This window comes from Ranitomeya variabilis, chromosome 3 (genome assembly GCF_051348905.1).
Source record: "Ranitomeya variabilis isolate aRanVar5 chromosome 3, aRanVar5.hap1, whole genome shotgun sequence".
Lineage (NCBI taxonomy): Eukaryota > Metazoa > Chordata > Amphibia > Anura > Dendrobatidae > Ranitomeya > Ranitomeya variabilis.
The window spans coordinates 708,393,312-708,411,817 of record NC_135234.1 but is presented as its reverse complement, the minus strand read 5'-3'; the positions used below and the strand labels follow the sequence as shown (position 1 = coordinate 708,411,817).

Sequence of the window (18,506 nt, the reverse complement as noted above, 5' to 3'; positions counted from 1 at the left end):
AATCTATTCTAAACTCTGCTGCCCGACTAATCCACCTGTCCCCCCGCTATTCCCCGGCCTCTCCCCTCTGTCAATCCCTTCACTGGCTCCCCATTACCCAGAGACTCCAGTACAAAAGCCTAACCATGACATACAAAGCCATCCACAACCTGTCTCCTCCATACATCTGTGACCTCGTCTCCCAGTACTTTCCTGCACACAATCTCCAATCCTCACAAGATTTCCTTCTCTACTCCCCTCTTATCTCCTCTTCCCACAATCGTATACAAGATTTCTCTCGCCCATCACCCCTACTCTGGAACTCTCTACCACAACACATCAGACTCTCGCCTACCATTGAAACCTTCAAAAAGAACCTGAAGACCCACCTCTTCTGACAAGCCTACAACCTGCAGTAATCACCGATCGACCAAACCACTGCATGACCAGCTCTATCCTCACCTACTGTATCCTCACCCATCCCTTGTAAATTGTGAGCCCTCGCGGGCAGGGTCCTCTCTCCTCCTGTACCAGTTGTGACTTGTATTGTTTAAGATTATTGTACTTGTTTTTATTATGTATACCCCTCCTCACATGTAAAGCGCCATGGAATAAATGGCGCTATAATAATAAATAATAATAATAATAATTAACTCAACTCACCTTGTTTGGAGGAAGAGAAATGCTGCCTATGACCCAAAGAACCCTGTCCCCACTGTCAAACATGGAGGTAGAAACATGTTTTGTGGTGTTTCTCTGCTAAGGGCACAGGACTACTTCACCGCATCAATGGGAGAATGGATGGAGCCGTGTACCATATAATCCTGAGTGACAACCTCCTTCCTTCCACAAGGACATTAAAAATGGGTCGTGGCTGGGTCTTCCAGCAAGACAATGACCCAAAACATACAGCCAAGGCAACAAATGAGTGGCTCAAAAAGAAGCACATTTTTTAAAATCTAAAAAAAATGTAATGCTCATTGGAGCAATGGGGATAAAGTAAGAGCAAAAACTGGCCACTTTTGACCTGATGACACGACCTCTTTAAAATGCCAGGAATAAGGAGTTATAGTTCTTAATCCTTGGAATTAGCAGTTTGTCCTTTCCCAATTATAAAGTTATGGTTAATACTGGTAGTTTGACATTTTCGTAAATAATTCCCATCATAGGACCCCTGATAAAACCTTGTACCATGCCTCAGTGAGTGCCGTTTAACAGCCTCCATGTTGGGTGTTCGAGGCATTAAATGGTGCAAAGCAGAAGGTAACTGATTAGGAGGTTTTTGCATGTATTATCTATCCAAGGGGCAAACAGACACCTTCTCTCCAACACACTCGTATTTTGGATTCTCCATGATCCTAAATAGTCAATGTGGATAATAAGATTAATAACGATGCTGTACGTCTACATCCACTTAATGGGGTCAGCCTTTTTATGTATGTTAGACTGATGTTTGGTTTCTGGGGACATTGTATATGGGCTGACCTGGGAAAATGGTGTATGGACTGACCTGGGGGATATTGTGTATGGACTGACCTGGGGACCTTGTGTATGGACTGACCTGGGGATATTGTGTATGGACTGACCTGGGGAAATTGTGTATGGACTGACCTGGGGATATTGTGTATGGACTGACCTGGGGAAATTGCGTATGGACTGACCTGGGGGACATTGTGTATGGACTGACCTGGGGGACATTGTGTATGGACTGACCTGGGGATATTGTGTATGGACTGACCTGGGGGATATTGTGTATGGACTGACCTGGGGGATATTGTGTATGGACTGACCTGGGGATTTTGTGTATGGACTGACCTGGGGATTTTGTGTATGGACTGACCTGGGGATTTTGTGTATGGACTGACCTGGGGGATATTGTGTATGGACTGACCTGGGGATTTTGTGTATGGACTGACCTGGGGATTTTGTGTATGGACTGACCTGGGGATATTGTGTATGGACTGACCTGGGGATTTTGTGTATGGACTGACCTGGGGATTTTGTGTATGGACTGGCCTGGGGATATTGTGTATGGACTGACCTGGGGGACATTGTGTATGGACTGACCTGGGGATTTTGTGTATGGACTGACCTGGGGAAATTGCGTATGGACTGACCTGGGGATATTGTGTATGGACTGACCTGGGGGACATTGTGTATGGACTGACCTGGGGGACATTGTGTATGGACTGACCTGGGGGACATTGTGTATGGATTGACCTGGGGAAATTGCGTATGGACTGACCTGGGGATATTGCGTATGGACTGACCTGGGGGACATTGTGTATGGACTGACCTGGGGGACATTGTGTATGGACTGACCTGGGGGATATTGTGTATGGACTGACCTGGGAACATTGTTTATGGACTGACCTGGGGGACATTGTGTATGGACTGACCTGGGGATATTGTGTATGGACTGACCTGGGGGACATTGTGTATGGACTGACCTGGGGGATATTGTGTATGGGCTGACCTGGGAACATTGTTTATGGACTGACCTGGGGGACATTGTGTATGGACTGACCTGGGGGATATTGTGTATGGACTGACCTGAGAACCATTTTTGGACGCACGACCGTACAGTGATGAGTTGTATTTCATTTTAGATTTTTTAATAATTTATTATAGGACATAATTTTTTTTACATGTAAACTAATGACCCTGCTAAGTCCATAGATTTCATGAACTTTTCTACTTTGGCCCGTTCAGTTATAAATGATTTTTCCACTGCGGCCGCTTCCATAAAAGCATTACTAATGTGAGGGATCCCTGGGAAGCTTGTGCTGAAACGTGCGGCATGTCCAGAGCTGTCGGCATCACTTTTTACTGGGCTGTAGAGGCATTGAGGCGGTAGAAGAATTGATGTAACTGCGCGGTGTAGAGGCTTATTATCATTCAAGAGTAATTCTGGGTTGCGTCTCCTTTTTTTGAGAGCGGAGGAATGGTGTCACCTGGAGATGGCAGTGACTGAGGGGTATCGGCTTCTCCGCTTAAAACAATCAAAGTCTCCGTGAGACAAGTAATTTTCGGTAATGCCTTATAAGTCATGTGGGGAATAGTAACAGAAGTCTCGCTCCTAGAAGTCCTCCTTAAAGGGGTGTATTTATTCCATAAAACTCTGGTGTATGCCATATTTGCATAAACAAACTTTGTGGTTTTATATGTGAATTTAACCCTCTGCTTTTGATTAAGGCTTCTTTCACACTAGCGTCGGGCTCGGCCCGTTGCCGTGCGAGCGTTGTCTCTGCCGCACAACGGGGGCAGCGGATGCATTTTTCCAGCGCATCCGCTGCCCCATTGTGAGGTGCGGGGAGGTGGGGGCGGAGTTCCGGCCGCGCATGCGCAGTCGGAAAAAGCGGACCGTTGGGAGCAAAAAACGTTACATGTAACGTTTTTTGCTCCCGACGGTCCGCCACAGCACGGCGCAACCGTCGCACGATGGTTGCGACGTGTGTCATTGCGTCGCAAATGCGTCGCTAATGTTAGTCAATGCAGAAAAAACGCATCCTGCAAGCACTTTTGCAGGATGCGTTTTTTCGGCAAAACGACGCATTTGCGACGTAATGCAGTTAACGCTAGTGTGAAAGTAGCCTAACTATCGCTCGACAGTAGGGAAACATAAGGCGTGAAATTGTTATACTATAGTTACTCTGTTTTTATTAGATTCTCTTCTTTTTAAAGGGAATGTGTCAGCACATTTTTGCTATATAATTTGAGAGCAGCATAATATAGGACAAGCATGTCTGATTCCAGCGTTGTGTCACTTACTGTGCTCCTTGCTGAAGTTTTGATAGAATCCTTGTTTGTCTGATGCAGATCTAGCAGTTCTCTAACTGCTGAGCTGTGTATAACCCCGCCCCCACCACTGATTGGCAGCTTCCTGTGTACTGTGAATGGTCAGCAATCTGCCAATCAGTGGTGTGGGTGGGGTTACACAGATTGGCTGGACTAGGCTGCACATGAGATAAAGTTTCAGTTCATCATTTGCAATTTATTGAAGTCACTTTTTTCTGTATTTTATCTTGTGGTATATTTTTTTTTGGCACCAAATTCTTCAAAATGGCTCGTGCGGTTCACGGGTTTGCTGCAAAATACATGGCAGCAAATTGAAAACTTTTCCAGAGCTGGGACTGGAGTGAAATGCATGAAAAAAGTGCGACATTTGGTAAAAGTCTCATTTCATGAATCTGTCTAAAACATCTAGATAAGCAAAGTTGTCAAGAAAAAAATAAAAAACCCCAAAACTTAAAAACTACTTTAAAAGTGGCACAAAACGTTCAGAGAATAAGCGTCAAATACCAAAATCACTAAAAATGCCTGGAATTACTCCAGAAAATTGGAGAAACTGCAATAATGTATCGGGGCCATAGTCCGATGACCTTTGTTTTTCCAGGATGTTTTACAGCTACTATTATTTAATTTATAGCAACCAGAGAAATGAAATCGGATCTTGAACAACCTCCTTAATTGAATCTGTTACCATGTTTTCGCGATCTCATTTAAGCGCAGTATGATGTAGGGGCAGAAACCCTGATTCTAGTGATGTCACTTACTGAGCTGCTTGCTGACATTTTGATAGTGACAGTTTTATCTGCATCAAATCTAGCAGTTATCTGAATGCGGAGTGTTGTAGTAACCCCACCCACGCCACTGATTAGCAGCTTTCTGCCTATGCACAGTGAACATGGAAAGCTGCCAATCAGTGCTAGGGGTGGGATTACACAGGGCGGGCGAGGACTACATGGCATGAGACACCTAGTGTTGCAATGATAATCTCCTGCTGATAAAACGCTGATTTAATAGAAACTACAGCAAGCAGCCCAGTAAGTGATACATCTCTGGAATTAGGGTCACTGCCCCTACACCAAATTACATATCAAAATCCTGCTGACAGATTCCCTTTAACCTCACTTGATGATCTTGTGTGTGCTGATTTGCACTGCCCTCATGTTGAGCTTAGGATGCTGTGCATTAGCATCAACCTAACAATATGAACTTGCAGAGCTGCAGTGTAAAGCAAGCGGGATGAGAAGTGAGGTTGACTGTTACGGGGTTAAAGCAGATTTAATTTGGACACCAGTTGTCCTCTTCTCATTATAGTACAATATCTCTGTACATAGGCTCAGCCCAGCTTCAGTTACAGACTGCTTTATATACATCGCCAATCACCCGGTAGACTTTCTTATTACTACGTGTTGTGTTTAATTGAAATATCTATCAGGCCAAGTCTGCCATCTTCTTTTGTCTTTTCTGCAGTTTGCGGCATTCGGGCCACAGTATAATTGCATTATTGTGACTCGGAGCCGTGGTGTCATTACTCCATTTATGGCTAAGAAAGCAGAAACGTAGATGAGCTTTTCTCATCTGTGGCCTGGACATCACCTCACGGCCTCAGACTCCATGCTTTCCTGGCATCTATGTAATCTACCGCTTCTTCATGACCTTTTTCACCTGTTATTACCTGTTTTAGTGTCTTCATTTTCCTTCTTCCTGTGGAGGAAACATATCTCGTTTTGCTATTATGAAACTGTCAAAAAGTTGCTGATGACTGAATTTTTTTTTCTTATGTGTCTCTGTACTAGGCCACACGTACAAGTTCAGTATTTGGTCAATTTTTTACCTCAGTATTTCTGAGCCAAAACCAGGAGTGGAACAATCAGAGGAAAAGTATAATAGAAACACGTCACCACTTCTGTATTTATCACCCACTCCTGGTTTTGGTTTACAGATACTGAGGTAAAAAACTGACCAAATACTGACCGTGTGAACATGTCCTTATTTGTAATAGACAAATCTGTTCTGCTGTGAATGGACTGTGCTTCTGATTGTCTCATTAAAGGGATTGGTCCGCTGTTAGGCTAGATTCACATGACAGTATAAAAAATCGTTCAGCGCTTCATCCAGAAAAGTGGGACGATTTTTTTCTCACTTGTCATCCGTATGCGGTTGGTGTTTTTTTATGTTCTCACAGACTTGAAAGGGCGAGTCACATCCGATTTACAGCGAAATCTAGTGCATGCTGCAATGATTTGGGGTATTTTTCATACACAGATTCGGTTGTCAGGCTGTTCACTTTTCTGTTTTATTCCCTTGCACATAGATCCCCATTACCAGAGGAAGGTTCCTTCATTTTTAATCTACGTGGACAACATAAGAGAGAGCAGAAAAAATGTATATAGTAACGCAATTTCATTACATAGTGTCCAAAAAGTACATCCTGCAGAATTTGTGGTTTTTTTTTTTAATTTTTTTTTTATATTTAAAAAAAATGGAAGCCTATAGGTGACTTATTCCACTGATTGTCATCACTTTCCAATATTGTTCCATGATCTGTTATACTGGAGCCATTAATAGCCCATATGTGACGGATGCCCGGTATTGGAATAAGTCACCCATAGATTTAATGGACACGTCATGAGAATATCGTGACTATCATCCAGTATTATCATCCGTGTGGCACCAGGGCCTTCTACTCAGAAGAGGCGTTGGGGACGCCGCAGGTAGTCGGAGGTCCGGCGGCCACTGACCACTGATACGGACTCTGGACCAAGGTCCTGTGAATCTTTTTATTCATTCGAGCAATATTAATAAAATATATATTCAGTTTTAAAGGAAATAAGCACGAAATACCTAGGTGGAGTGCAAGGATAAGAAGCTATGCAACTGGTCGGGAATGTAGCACAGAATATCTTATAGAAGTATAAGGTACTGCAGTATAAGGAGAGAGTTAAGATGATATTAATGGTGGGAAGAGATTTTGCTATTTTGCCCAATGGATTTCACTGCCCACAAAGCAGCAGAAATCGTTAACATGAATGTATTTGACTGTAAATGGTTTGGGTCTGTGGGGCAGCTTTTTACTCTCCTTTGATGTCGTTTAATGGGATAAAATGGAATATAAGGATCCTATGAGAAATGCTGATCTCTGATTAAAGGTACTTGGCTGCCCCCTTCTGGTCATTATTGATATTACAGTAGCGGATTTACAACTGGTGGTTGTAGCTAATAGATTGTCGGGGGACGGAAGTATCATGTCTGTCTAATAGAAGCGCATATGTGCACATGTATAATATGGATTCTGATTTAGGTTCCATCAATGTTAAGGGTCTGAATTGCTGCTGGGTTGTTTTATTGGATGGAAATTACATCCTAAAGTACCAGTGAACTAAGGCTGCAATATTGATCCTGAATTCGGACGACGCACTGATACTATAGAGATCTTGATTACTGTTAAGACATGTTCACATGTTGCATTTTTCAGCTCTAATATGCAAATTAAAAGCTGTTTTTTATAGTATCCGCAAAAGCTCTGAATTTTCAGAGATCCCATGCACACAATAATTTTTTTTTTCTTCCTGATTAAATTGCAAAAGCGCCACCTTTTTTAAATCTAGAAAAAGAGATGGAAATACCATCCAATGGCAATTATATATCCCTACAGACAAGGAAATATTCCCCATAGATGACTCAATTTTTTTTAAAAAAAGTAAATGCTGATAAATAAAAATCAAACCTAACAGTAAGGCCAGCGTCACACTAGCGAGTTTTATGGACGTATGAGCGCAGAAAATACATCCGTAAAATACGCATAACACAAGGCCCAATGATTCTCTGGGGCAGCTCCTATCAGCCATATATAACGCATCCGTAATATACTGTATTATACGGCCGTAGAAAATCGCAGCATGCTGCGTTTGTCAGCGTATTGCGCAAAAAATACGCCAATGAAAGTCTATGGGGGCGAGAAAAATACGGATTACACACGGACCAGCAGTGTGACTTGCGAGAAATACGCAGCGTGTTCTATAGAAAAGCCGGTAATTCAATTGCCGGCTTTTCCCCTCTCCTTCACAAACCCGACAGGATATGAGACATGGTTTACATACAGTAAACCATCTCATATCCCTTTTTTTTTTGCATTTTCCACACTACTAATGTTAGTAGTGTGTATGTGCTAAATTTGGGCGCTGTAGCTTGCAAAATAAAGGGTTAAATCGCGGAAAAAATTGGCGTGCGCTCCCGCACAATTTTCTCCGCCAGAGTGGTAAAGCCAGTGACTGAGAGCAGATATTAATAGCCTAGAGAGGGTCCATGGTTATTGGCCCCCTCTGGCTAAAAACATCTGCCCCCAGCCACCCCAGAAAAGGCACATCTGGAAGATGCGCCTATTCTGGCACTTGGCCACTCTCTTCCCACTCCCGTGTAGCGGTGGGATATGGGGTAATGAAGGGTTAATGTCACCTTGCTATTGTAAGGTGACATTAAGCCAGATTAATAATGGAGAGGCATCAATTATGACACCTGTCCATTATTAATACAATAGTATGAAATGGTTAAGAAAACACACACATTATTACAAAGTCCTTTAATGAAATAAAGACACAGGGTGTTGTAATATTTTATTAGACTCTTAATCCACCTGAAGACCCTCATTCTGTAAAAAAGGAAAAATAAAAAATCAACAATATCTCATACCTTCCGTCGCTCAGGTCAAGTCCCACGAAGTAAATCCATCTGAAGGGGTTAAATCATTTTACACCCAGGAGCTTTGCTAATGCAATTGTGCTCCTGTGTGTAAAACCCCAGGGAATGAATGAAATGCAGGGGAATGTCCTGTAGTTACCTTGAGTTGCGGTGAGGCGCCCTCTGCTGGATGTCCTCATATGAACTCGAGCGTGGGAACTTTTCCCAGGCTCCAGTTCATGAGGACATCCAGCAGAGGGCGCATCACTGCAACTCAAGGTAACTACAGGTCACCCTGCTTTCCATTCATTCCCTGGGTTTTTACAGGCAGGGGCGGCTGCATTAACAGGCTTCTGCTTGTAAAATTAGTTAACCCTTTCAGGCAGGTTTCACACGTCAGTGGCTCAGGTACGTGTGGTGACAGTTTTCTCACGTACCGGAGACATTGACTCACGTAGACACATTAAAATCAATGTGTCTCTGCACATGTCAGCGTGTTTTCACGGACCATGTGTGTCCGTTTGAAAAACACGGAGACATGTCAGTGTTTGTGGGAGCGCACGGATCACACGGACCCATTAAAGTCAATGGGTCCGTGTAAAACACGTACCGCTCACGGATGCTGTCCGTGTGCCGTGCAGGAGACAGCGCTACAGTAAGCACTGTCACCCCAGCTTGTGGTGCTGAAGCCGCCATTCATTTCTTCTCTCCAGCAGCGTTCGCTGGAGAGAAGGACTGAAAAATCATTGTTTTTTATTTTTTTTGTGTTTAAAATAAAGATCCTTGTCACCACCCCCCTCCCACCCCCTGTGCGCCCGCCCGCTGGAAATAAAATACTCACCCGGCTCCCTCGATGCTTCCTCTCAGCGCCGCAGCTTGTCCTGTATGAGCGGTCACGTGGTGCTGCTCATTACAGTGATGAATATGCGGCTCCACCTCCCATAGGGGTGCAGCCGCATATTCATCACTGTAATGAGCAGTACCACGTGACCGCTCATACAGGAAGAAGCTGCGGCGCTGAGAGGAAGCATCGAGGGAGCCGGGTGAGTATTTTATTTCCAGCGGGCGGGCGCACAGGGGGTGTGAGGGCGGTGGTGACAAGGATCTTTATTTTAAACACACAAAAAAATAAAAAAACATTGATTTTTCATTCCTTCTCTCCAACGAACGCTGCTGGAGAGAAGGAATGAATTCCGGCTTCAGCACCAGATGCAGGGGACAGCGCTTATCTCTAGCGCTGTCTCCTGCACGGTCCGTGTGGCATCCAGTCGGCACACGGGCGGCACACGGCTGCCGCACGTGTGCCACACTGATGTGCCACATGAGCACACGGACACGGATAACTCCGGTACCGATTTTTCCGGTACCGGAATTATCTGGACGCGTGAGACTGGCCTCAGATGGATTTACAACGTGGGACAGAACGACGGAAGGTATGGAATATTGTTGTTTGTTTTTTTTAACTTTGTTTCAGGTGACAAGGGCCTTCAGGTGGATTAAAAGTGTAATAAAATATTACAACACCCTGTGTCTTTATTTAATTAAAGGACTTTGTAATAATGTGTGTGTGTTTTCTTAACCATTTCGTACTATTGTATTAATAATGGATAGGTGTCATAATTGACGCCTCTCCATTATTAATCTGGCTTAATGTCACCTTACAATAGCAAGGTGACATTAACCCTTCATTACCCCATATCCCACCGCTACACGGGAGTGGGAAGAGAGTGGCCAAGTGCCAGAATAGGCGCATCTTACAGATGTGCCTTTTCTGGGGTGGCTGGGGGCAGATGTTTGTAGCCGGGGGGGGGGGCAATAACCATGGACCCTCTCTAGGCTATTAATATCCGCCCTCAGTCACTGGCTTTACCACTCTGGCGGAGAAAATTGCGCGGGAGCCCACGCCAATTTTTTCCGCGATTTAACCCTTTATTTTACAAGCTACAGCGCCCAAATTTTGCACATGCACACTACTAACATTAGTAGTGTGGAATATGCAAAAAAAAAAAAAAGGGATATGAGATGGTTTACTGTATGTAAACCATGTCTCATATCATGTCGGGTTTGTGAAGGAGAAATGAAAAGCCGGCAATTGAATTACCGGCTTTTCTGCTATATCGCGCTGAATTAAATATAGATATATATATACATATATATGTGTCTCATATATATACTGTATATATGTTTTACCGAACATTTGAGCCCATAAATCCATTAAATGTCCGTTTTGCAAGCCTGCGAGAAAATATCGCAGTACGGATGCCATACGGATTACATATGGAGGATGCCATGCGCAAAATACGCTGCCACACCCTGCCTACGGATGACATACGGATCACTATTTTGGGAACATCTCTGCGTATTACGGCCGTAAAAAATGGACCATATTGTCTTAACGCCTAGTGTGACGCCGGCCTAAGGCTGTGTTTCCACAGTGAGGAAACGCTGCGTAGAGCCGCAGCGTCAAACACGCAGCGTCCAGATGTTACAGCATAGTGGAGGGGATTTCATGAAATCCCGTCTCCACTATGCGGTAAAACACGCAGGCGGCAGACCCGTGTAAGCAGACATGCGGCGCGTCTTTCCAGAACGCAACATAAAAACATCCATGGAGTCAAAATCATCACTACACCTGTAGATAAATTCCCAAAGGGGTATAATTTCCAAAATGGGGTCACTTAAGGGTGGATTCTGTTCTTATAGCACTTAAGGGCTCAGTATATGGAGTCTGCAAACTATTCTAGGAAAATCTGCTCTCCAGGAGGCAAATAGCGCTCCATCCCTCCCAAATCTCGCCGTGTAGCTAAGCGGTACTGTACATAGTGGGTATTTCTACATTCAGCAGAAATTGTGGGACAAGTTTTGGTGACATTTTTTACCCATTACTCCTTGTGAAAATTACAAAATCGTGGGCTAAAACAAATTTTTGTGGTAAAAATGTAATTATTTTTTCTTCGCAGCCCAATGGTATACACTTCTGTGACACACCTGTAGTATCAATATGATCACTGCACCCCTAGATGGAGTCAAGAGGTGTATTTTGTAAAATGGGGTCAAGTATGAGGAGTTCTACTGTTCTTACACCTCACGGGCTCTCCCAGTGGTTCACAGCATCCGCAAACCATACCGGTAAAATCTGCACTATAATATGGCGCTCCTTCCCTTCTGAGCTTTGCACAGTGTCTGTCTGGAAAGTATTTTCTGTTTACATGTACGGTGTTGGTGTTAGGAGAGACAACCTAATGTCCATTTTTTCCTATTGGCTATTAGAAAAATAAAAACTTTGGGCCAAAATAACATTTTAGTGGTAAAAATATCATTATTCTTTCTTCACCGCCCAATGGTATAAAAATCTGTGAGGCACATGTGGTGTCAATATGAACACTGCACCCCTAGATGAATTCATTGGGGAGTGTAGTTTGTAAAATCAAGTCATACATGGGAGGTTTCTTTGGTTTTGGCACGTCAGGGACTCTGCCAATGTGACATGGCACTCTCAAACCATTTCAGCAAAATCTGAACTCCAATATGGCGTCTCTTCTCTTCTGAACTTTGCACTGTGTCTCCCTGTACTCAGGAGAAATTGCACAACAAATTTTGGGGTCCACTTCCTCCTGTTGCCCTTATGAAAATACAAATTTTGGGGCTAAAAAACAAATTTGTGTGAAAAATTTCATTTATTTTTTTTATTTTCACGGCTCATTGTTATAAACTCCTGTGAAGTATCTGGGGGTTCAGGGTTCTCAGCACACATCTAGATAAGTTCCCTGAGGAGATTAGTTTCTAATATAGTGTCCCTTGTGGGAGGTTTCCACTGTTTAGGCACATCAGGGGCTCTTCAAATGCAACATGATGTCCTCTAATTCTTTCAGCAAATTTTGCATTCAAAAAGTCAAATGGGTCTTCTTCTCTTCAGAGCCCTGCCATGCACCCAAACAGTGGTTTCCCCCCACATATGGGGTATTGGCATACTCAGGAGAAATTACAGAACACATTTTAAGGTCCAGTTTTTCCTGTTACCCTTGTGAAAATAAAAAACATTTGGTCAAAAGTAAAATTTTTGTGAAAAATGAGTTAAATGTACATTTTTTTCCCTTCAACATTCCAAAAATTCCCACACATTTTCGATGACCCGACCAGTTTTTTTGTTCATCAATGGAGCTATGTGTATAATAGACAAATTCGTTATTGCCATGATTATACTGTCCTGGAGAATCATATTGACAGGTCATTTCCACACAATAACAAGGTAAAAACCAATCCCAGAGAACAATGGAGGAGTTGCTTTTTTTCCCCACAATTTCATCGATGGTAAAACGGTTCTAGAGGAATGGGATACTGATGTAGAACAACCAGTATAATATTTGCTGTTGTACCGTGTCACGGTGTGTCTAAGACTATATGATTCTTCATTCCAAGCGTGACTTTATAACCTGATGATCTGTAATTTTCACTTCTGTGTAAATAAAATGTATGTAAAAAAGAAAAAGGAGTTTCGCTGCTCCTGTGCGTCCGCTCAGCCCTGGGTGTGTGTTCTGCATTTCTCATTCTTTCTTTTCATTTATTTCCTTTTTTTTTTTCTTCTTTTGCCACAGAATCCTGAAAGTGGATCACAGGCTCCATTGCCCTTGGGTAAGCTTTCCTTGAATTTCTATACATAAGACTTTTAAACGTATTCCATGAGCCTGACCTTGTCCATCAATATCAGATCAGTGTAGACGCTCCTACCGATTGGCTTCAGCCTTCCTTAAGTACAGTGACCCATTCATTGTTTACCAGATGCAGCACTTCACATTGTTTTCGTGACTGCATCAAATTAAAACTCACTACTACTCAGTACTATACAATGATTTTTTCCAAACCACACGCCAGATCACCGTGGTCCATGTGGGTGACACAGCGTAGTCCCTGTGGCTTTGGAAGAAGGTCAGCACTAGCTACCGCTGCAGCATTGAGGGTTGTCGCACTAGGCGCCACAATGAAAGGGAACCCCGGGCTCCAGCAGGGCCAGCCTCCTTATTCTGTAGATTTTTTAGATACTGTAGATCTGACCCCGGGTGGTCACAATTTGATTTTGATCATCTTTCCTAATTCCAAATGCAGTAAGACATCACCAAAATACCCTCCACCTTTCCACCGTTACCGTTGTTTTTTGGGTTTCATTTTTGAGGCTTTAATTATACAGAAAAAATGACCTCACAACATTATGAAAAATATTGGCGATATAATTTCATGCCAATCATTTGTATCCTTTTTGGCCTGGGATTATAAAACCCTTTTTCCTTTGTCCAGCAGGGACTCGGCAGGAAGTCCAATATTCTCAAAGCCTTAAGGAGAAGGCTGGCACCTAGCTAAGCAGGGAGGTCAAGCCTCCAAAGGCTGTGAGTGACAGATCTCACACCATGAGCAAGCCAGCTCAGAGCATGACAAAGGCTTGCTTGCAATATAGACTCATGCTGAAGCTGCCAAAGAACATTTTAGAAACATAATTCCATAAGGAGTTATGGAGATATTATATGTCCTAGCCGTACACTATGTACATTTTCGAGATTTCTGGAATGGACCGAACATTTTCCAGTGTCTCTATCCGTTCTAACACCCCAGGGAGGGGAGATATGCAGAATGTCTAATAGGAACCAGATAGCAAAGATTTGTCTCAATGCGTAACAGGGGCCTGGACGCATCCGATGACTCCAAAACCACCTCCCTAGGACTGTCCATTAAAGAGTTATGACTCTTAGGTTTTGGAGTTTTTAGCTGCTAGAGGTAAGGGGAGGGGATTTTGATTCAGCTCAGAGGGCAGGAGGGGAGTGACCCAAAGGAGTTAAAGGCTAGTCTAAGGTCATGTGGTCGTTGTCTATTTTATGCATGCGTTCCACTTTGAAGTGGGGGTCACTTCGAGTAACGTGCTGTGAAGGACCTACGAGCCAGCAGGGCAGCCCATGCACCCTGTGACCCAGTGTACACATGCTCGAAAATCTACCCGGTAATTGACATCCATCTACTTATATCTTTTCTTACCACTATTGTATTTGCATGTGTGACCATTGTACATGTATATCCATCATATAAATAGTGTATTGTCTAGTGTGCCATTAAGGTGACTAAATATGTAATTTAACCTTGTGCTGCTCTTTTGTCTTGATCCACGAATCCACACTTCTATTTCTCGGTTTAATTTTCCATTCTACCGGGGCTAGTTTTTGGCCCCATATTATCCCATTAACGGACCTGGCTTATATCTAATGAAGAACAGGTGATAGTCATACCGGGCTTCACTGGTGCTAGTGAATGGGGCCTCTCAGCCCGTCAGGGTTGTGAGCAAGTATGGTGCCACATAAGTAACTGTGTGGGCCACATCCTCACACTATCCATGCCTCCCTGGGCCCATGTGGACAGGTGGCGCTTGTGTAAAACTGTACCAAGCTGACCTTACGTACTCTCATGGGGTGCGGAAGGTCACGTTGGTGAAAGCGGGGAAACCACGTTATGTTATCCGTCTGACATAATAGAGACGTCAGGCGAGGTGCCGGTTCATCACAAACATTATTTACTATACCCAACTGCACATTGTACTTTAATGTTGCCTCTGACCATAAATCGGCTTAAAGGGAACCTGTCACCCCCAAAATCGAAGGTGAGCTAAGCCCACCGGCATCATCTACAGCATTCTGTAATGCTGTAGATAAGCCCCCGATGTATCCTGAAAGATGAGAAAAAGAGGTTAGATTATACTCACCCAGGGGCATTCCCGCTGCGGTCCGGGGCCTCCCATCTTCTTACGATGATGTCCTCTTCTTGTCTTCACGCTGCGGCCCCGGCGCAGGTGTACTTTGTCTTCCCTGTTTAGGGCAGAGCAAAGTACTGCAGTGCACAGACGGCGGGAGAGGTCAGAGAGGCCCAGCGCCGGGGCCGCAGCGTGAAGACCAGATGAGGACGTCATCTGATGAAGATAGGAGGCGCCCGCCCGCCCACCCAGGGGAGCATAATCTAACCTCTTTTTCTTATCTTTCAGGATACATCGGGAAGGGGGGGGGCCTTATCTACAGCATTACAGAATGCTGTAGATAAGCCCCTGATGCCGGTGGGCTTGGCTCACCTTCAATTTTGGGGGTGACAGGTTCCCTTTAAAAGAACTACTAAAAAGGAAAGATAATGGTAACAAACTCCCTGACTGATTTTCAGTTAACTCGCTGTGCAGCCGTTTGAAGACCTTATAGCCAGTTCAAAATTTTAAATTAAACCGTATCATAAAAATTATATTTAGCCAAGAACCATGCATTTAAGAAAGAAACAAAAATAGTTCCCAAAAGTGGTCAACCCCTTTAAAAACATGTTTTATTATACATATTTTCATAAGTTTGAAATTTATTTATTTATTTATTGCATCACTGGGGGTCCAACCATTGGGACCCACTCAAGTTGCAAGAACCGGGGTTCTGAAGATCCCTGTGTGAACGGAGCAGTGGTCTGTCATACGTGAGTGAATGGAGCAGCAGAGCACGTGATTGGCCTCTGATCCATTTACATGAGCTTGATGTGGGTGCGGGGACTGGGAAGTTGTCCTCTTTCCTATGGATAAAGATTAGCTTCAAATCCTGAAAATTCCCATTAATGTATCTCTCAGATGAATCTACCACAAAATCTCTGCTCGTTACTACTTTTGTAGAGCTCCTAAACTCCACGAAATTTCGATCTCATGAATAAATGTTTAAGGATAATTTTTTACCCGATAATCTACTGTAGTTCATATTGATAAGTCGCAGTACATATTATCAGGCTCTAGATGGCAGTGTTGCTCTTGTTTTCTGCAGCTAGATGACATTTATTGGTCTTTCCCCTCTATATACAGCACAGACTGAGATCTTGTACAGACTTTTTACCCCATGTGCTTAAATAGTTAGATTTAGTCACACCGGCCTGACCATTGAGTTCTTGCAATTTGACCTCATAACATTTAAGAACTACAGCATTTTCTTTTGAACATAATTTGTTTTAAAGCCATTTTCTTTCCCTTCTAGGTCTTGTACTGTCCTTTTCTGCTTTAATTAAAATGATCCCTCTTGTTTCCTTATAGAACTAGGAGGAATCGTATTTGTGATACAAAGCCAGAGTCATCCATTCCACAAAAAGCGAGCCAAAGACCTGAAAGAGAACATCTTAAAGCAGGCTGCAGAAATCGGCACGGTAGGTGCATGCCGCGTGCTCGTTGCGCTCATGCCGCGTGAGTAATAAGTAATAATGATAGAAATTATACATTTATAAATGGACTCCAATGTTAAAAGAAGTTCATTAATAGTGATGAGAGAACAGGATCAGATAAGGCGTTATCCGAGCATGCTCGGCTGCTAAACGAGTGTCTTCGTCGTGCTTGAAAAATATGTTCAAGTCCCCGCGCCTGCTTTTCTCACGACTGTTCAACAGCCACAACATATGCAGGGATTGTCTGTTTGTTAGCCTGTTGTTTGATTACCATCTGGACCTGCTTTGTCTAGACGCGGCAGCCCCTATTAAAATTGTGTTTTCTTCCAAAAGTCTATGTCTCAAACTATTTAAACTCTTAAAATAACTTTTTAGTGCTTCTAGTATCGAAAAAACTTTCCCTGATGCCAAACAAAACCAAGCGTAAGCAGATGAAGGCTGACACTGTCCGGATACTTTTTGAGGATGGCAATAAAATATATACATATATGATGCATTAGGATGCTGCAACAGATCAATACGTGAACCTCAGTATTGCTGTAAACATAAAAACGTGAGGCATTAATTGGCATTTTTTGATTGAAGAGTGCAAAAGTCATCCAACCACGTCATGGTGCACCTTTCAATATGGATTGTCCCTAACTCTATATGTCCTACCTCTCCATGTGCCACGCTAGCTTATATGAATGGGGAGTGAAAAGGAAACTAGGAGTAGCTTGCAATTAAAATCTTGGGTGGGAAAGATGGGTGGATAAGGGTGCTTAGCCCTGGAGGTGCCTGCACCCTCCGATATGTACTACAAAAAAAGAAAAATAGGGCCCACACACCTTTAGTATTAAATCAATGCACAAAGGCACAAATATGCTATCTGGCCAATAAATACACGTACACGATGCCTCGGCACACCGACTAATGAATACATGAACTCCAGTATTTCTGTTAACCTTAAAAATGCGAGGTACTTAGCGTTTTTTGATCACACGAGCTGGTTTGGCACATGGAGAGGTAGGATATATACTGCCTAGGGATCATCCATATTAGAAGGTCACCTTGATGTGGTTGGATGGCTGAATTCTAAAGTTGTGCAGGTCTAATTTTTTCTTTTTTGGCAATGAAATATATGGCACGGAGGTAGGTCAAATAGAAAGTTGTCTATGATGCCCTGGAAATGGGGACAACATTTTTAGATAACGCTCAATATTAATCTGGGTGAAACTTGGCTGATAACGTTTTGTAATAGGGGGTTGTAGGGAACTTCTTTCAAAGCCCCTTCTTGGGCACAAAAAGAAAAACCTGCGGTGGTACTAATAAAGTAGTAACACTTCCTAATTTTGCCACTTGATGACAGTATTGTTTTTACTTTATAGTTTGGAGACATCACACTACATCAACAGATCACATTTATATACAGATCTATATACTTATCGTGTCTAAACATCAACTAACGGCAGTTTGTTTGCGTTTCTGTATTTATGGATATAAATCAGCAGAGTAGATAATTTATTTTCATCTAATTACACTGTTCAACAAATTTTCATGATTTCGTAATAAATGCATTAAAATGAGGTTGCTTACATTTCTATGACCATTAGGGAACAGAATATTAACATATCGCTAAACTATTAGCTTTAGTTTTTAAAATGGGAGATGTGGGACAATAAAATTAATGAAATACACAATTCATGGGAGAAATTTCAAAACACTTTCCACACATTTATTGGGAATTTTTCTGACAAACTATCCTTACATGGGCCAAAGTACATGATAAATAACTACCGTATTTTCTGGTGTATAAGACGACTGGGCGTATAAGACGACCCCCAACTTTTCCATATAAAATATGGAATTTGGGATATGCC

At 42.9% G+C, this 18,506-nt stretch overlaps 1 protein-coding gene across 1 annotated transcript in view; it reads left to right on the top strand.

The window, feature by feature from the left end:
• Positions 1–18,506, top strand: part of B3GLCT (beta 3-glucosyltransferase) — a 530,741-nt gene that overhangs the window by 211,565 nt on the left and 300,670 nt on the right. The window contains exons 3-4 of the mRNA XM_077298263.1: positions 13,041–13,077; positions 16,523–16,632. Coding sequence (XP_077154378.1) covers positions 13,041–13,077; positions 16,523–16,632 — 147 coding nt within the window. The remainder of the gene's footprint in view (positions 1–13,040; positions 13,078–16,522; positions 16,633–18,506) is intronic.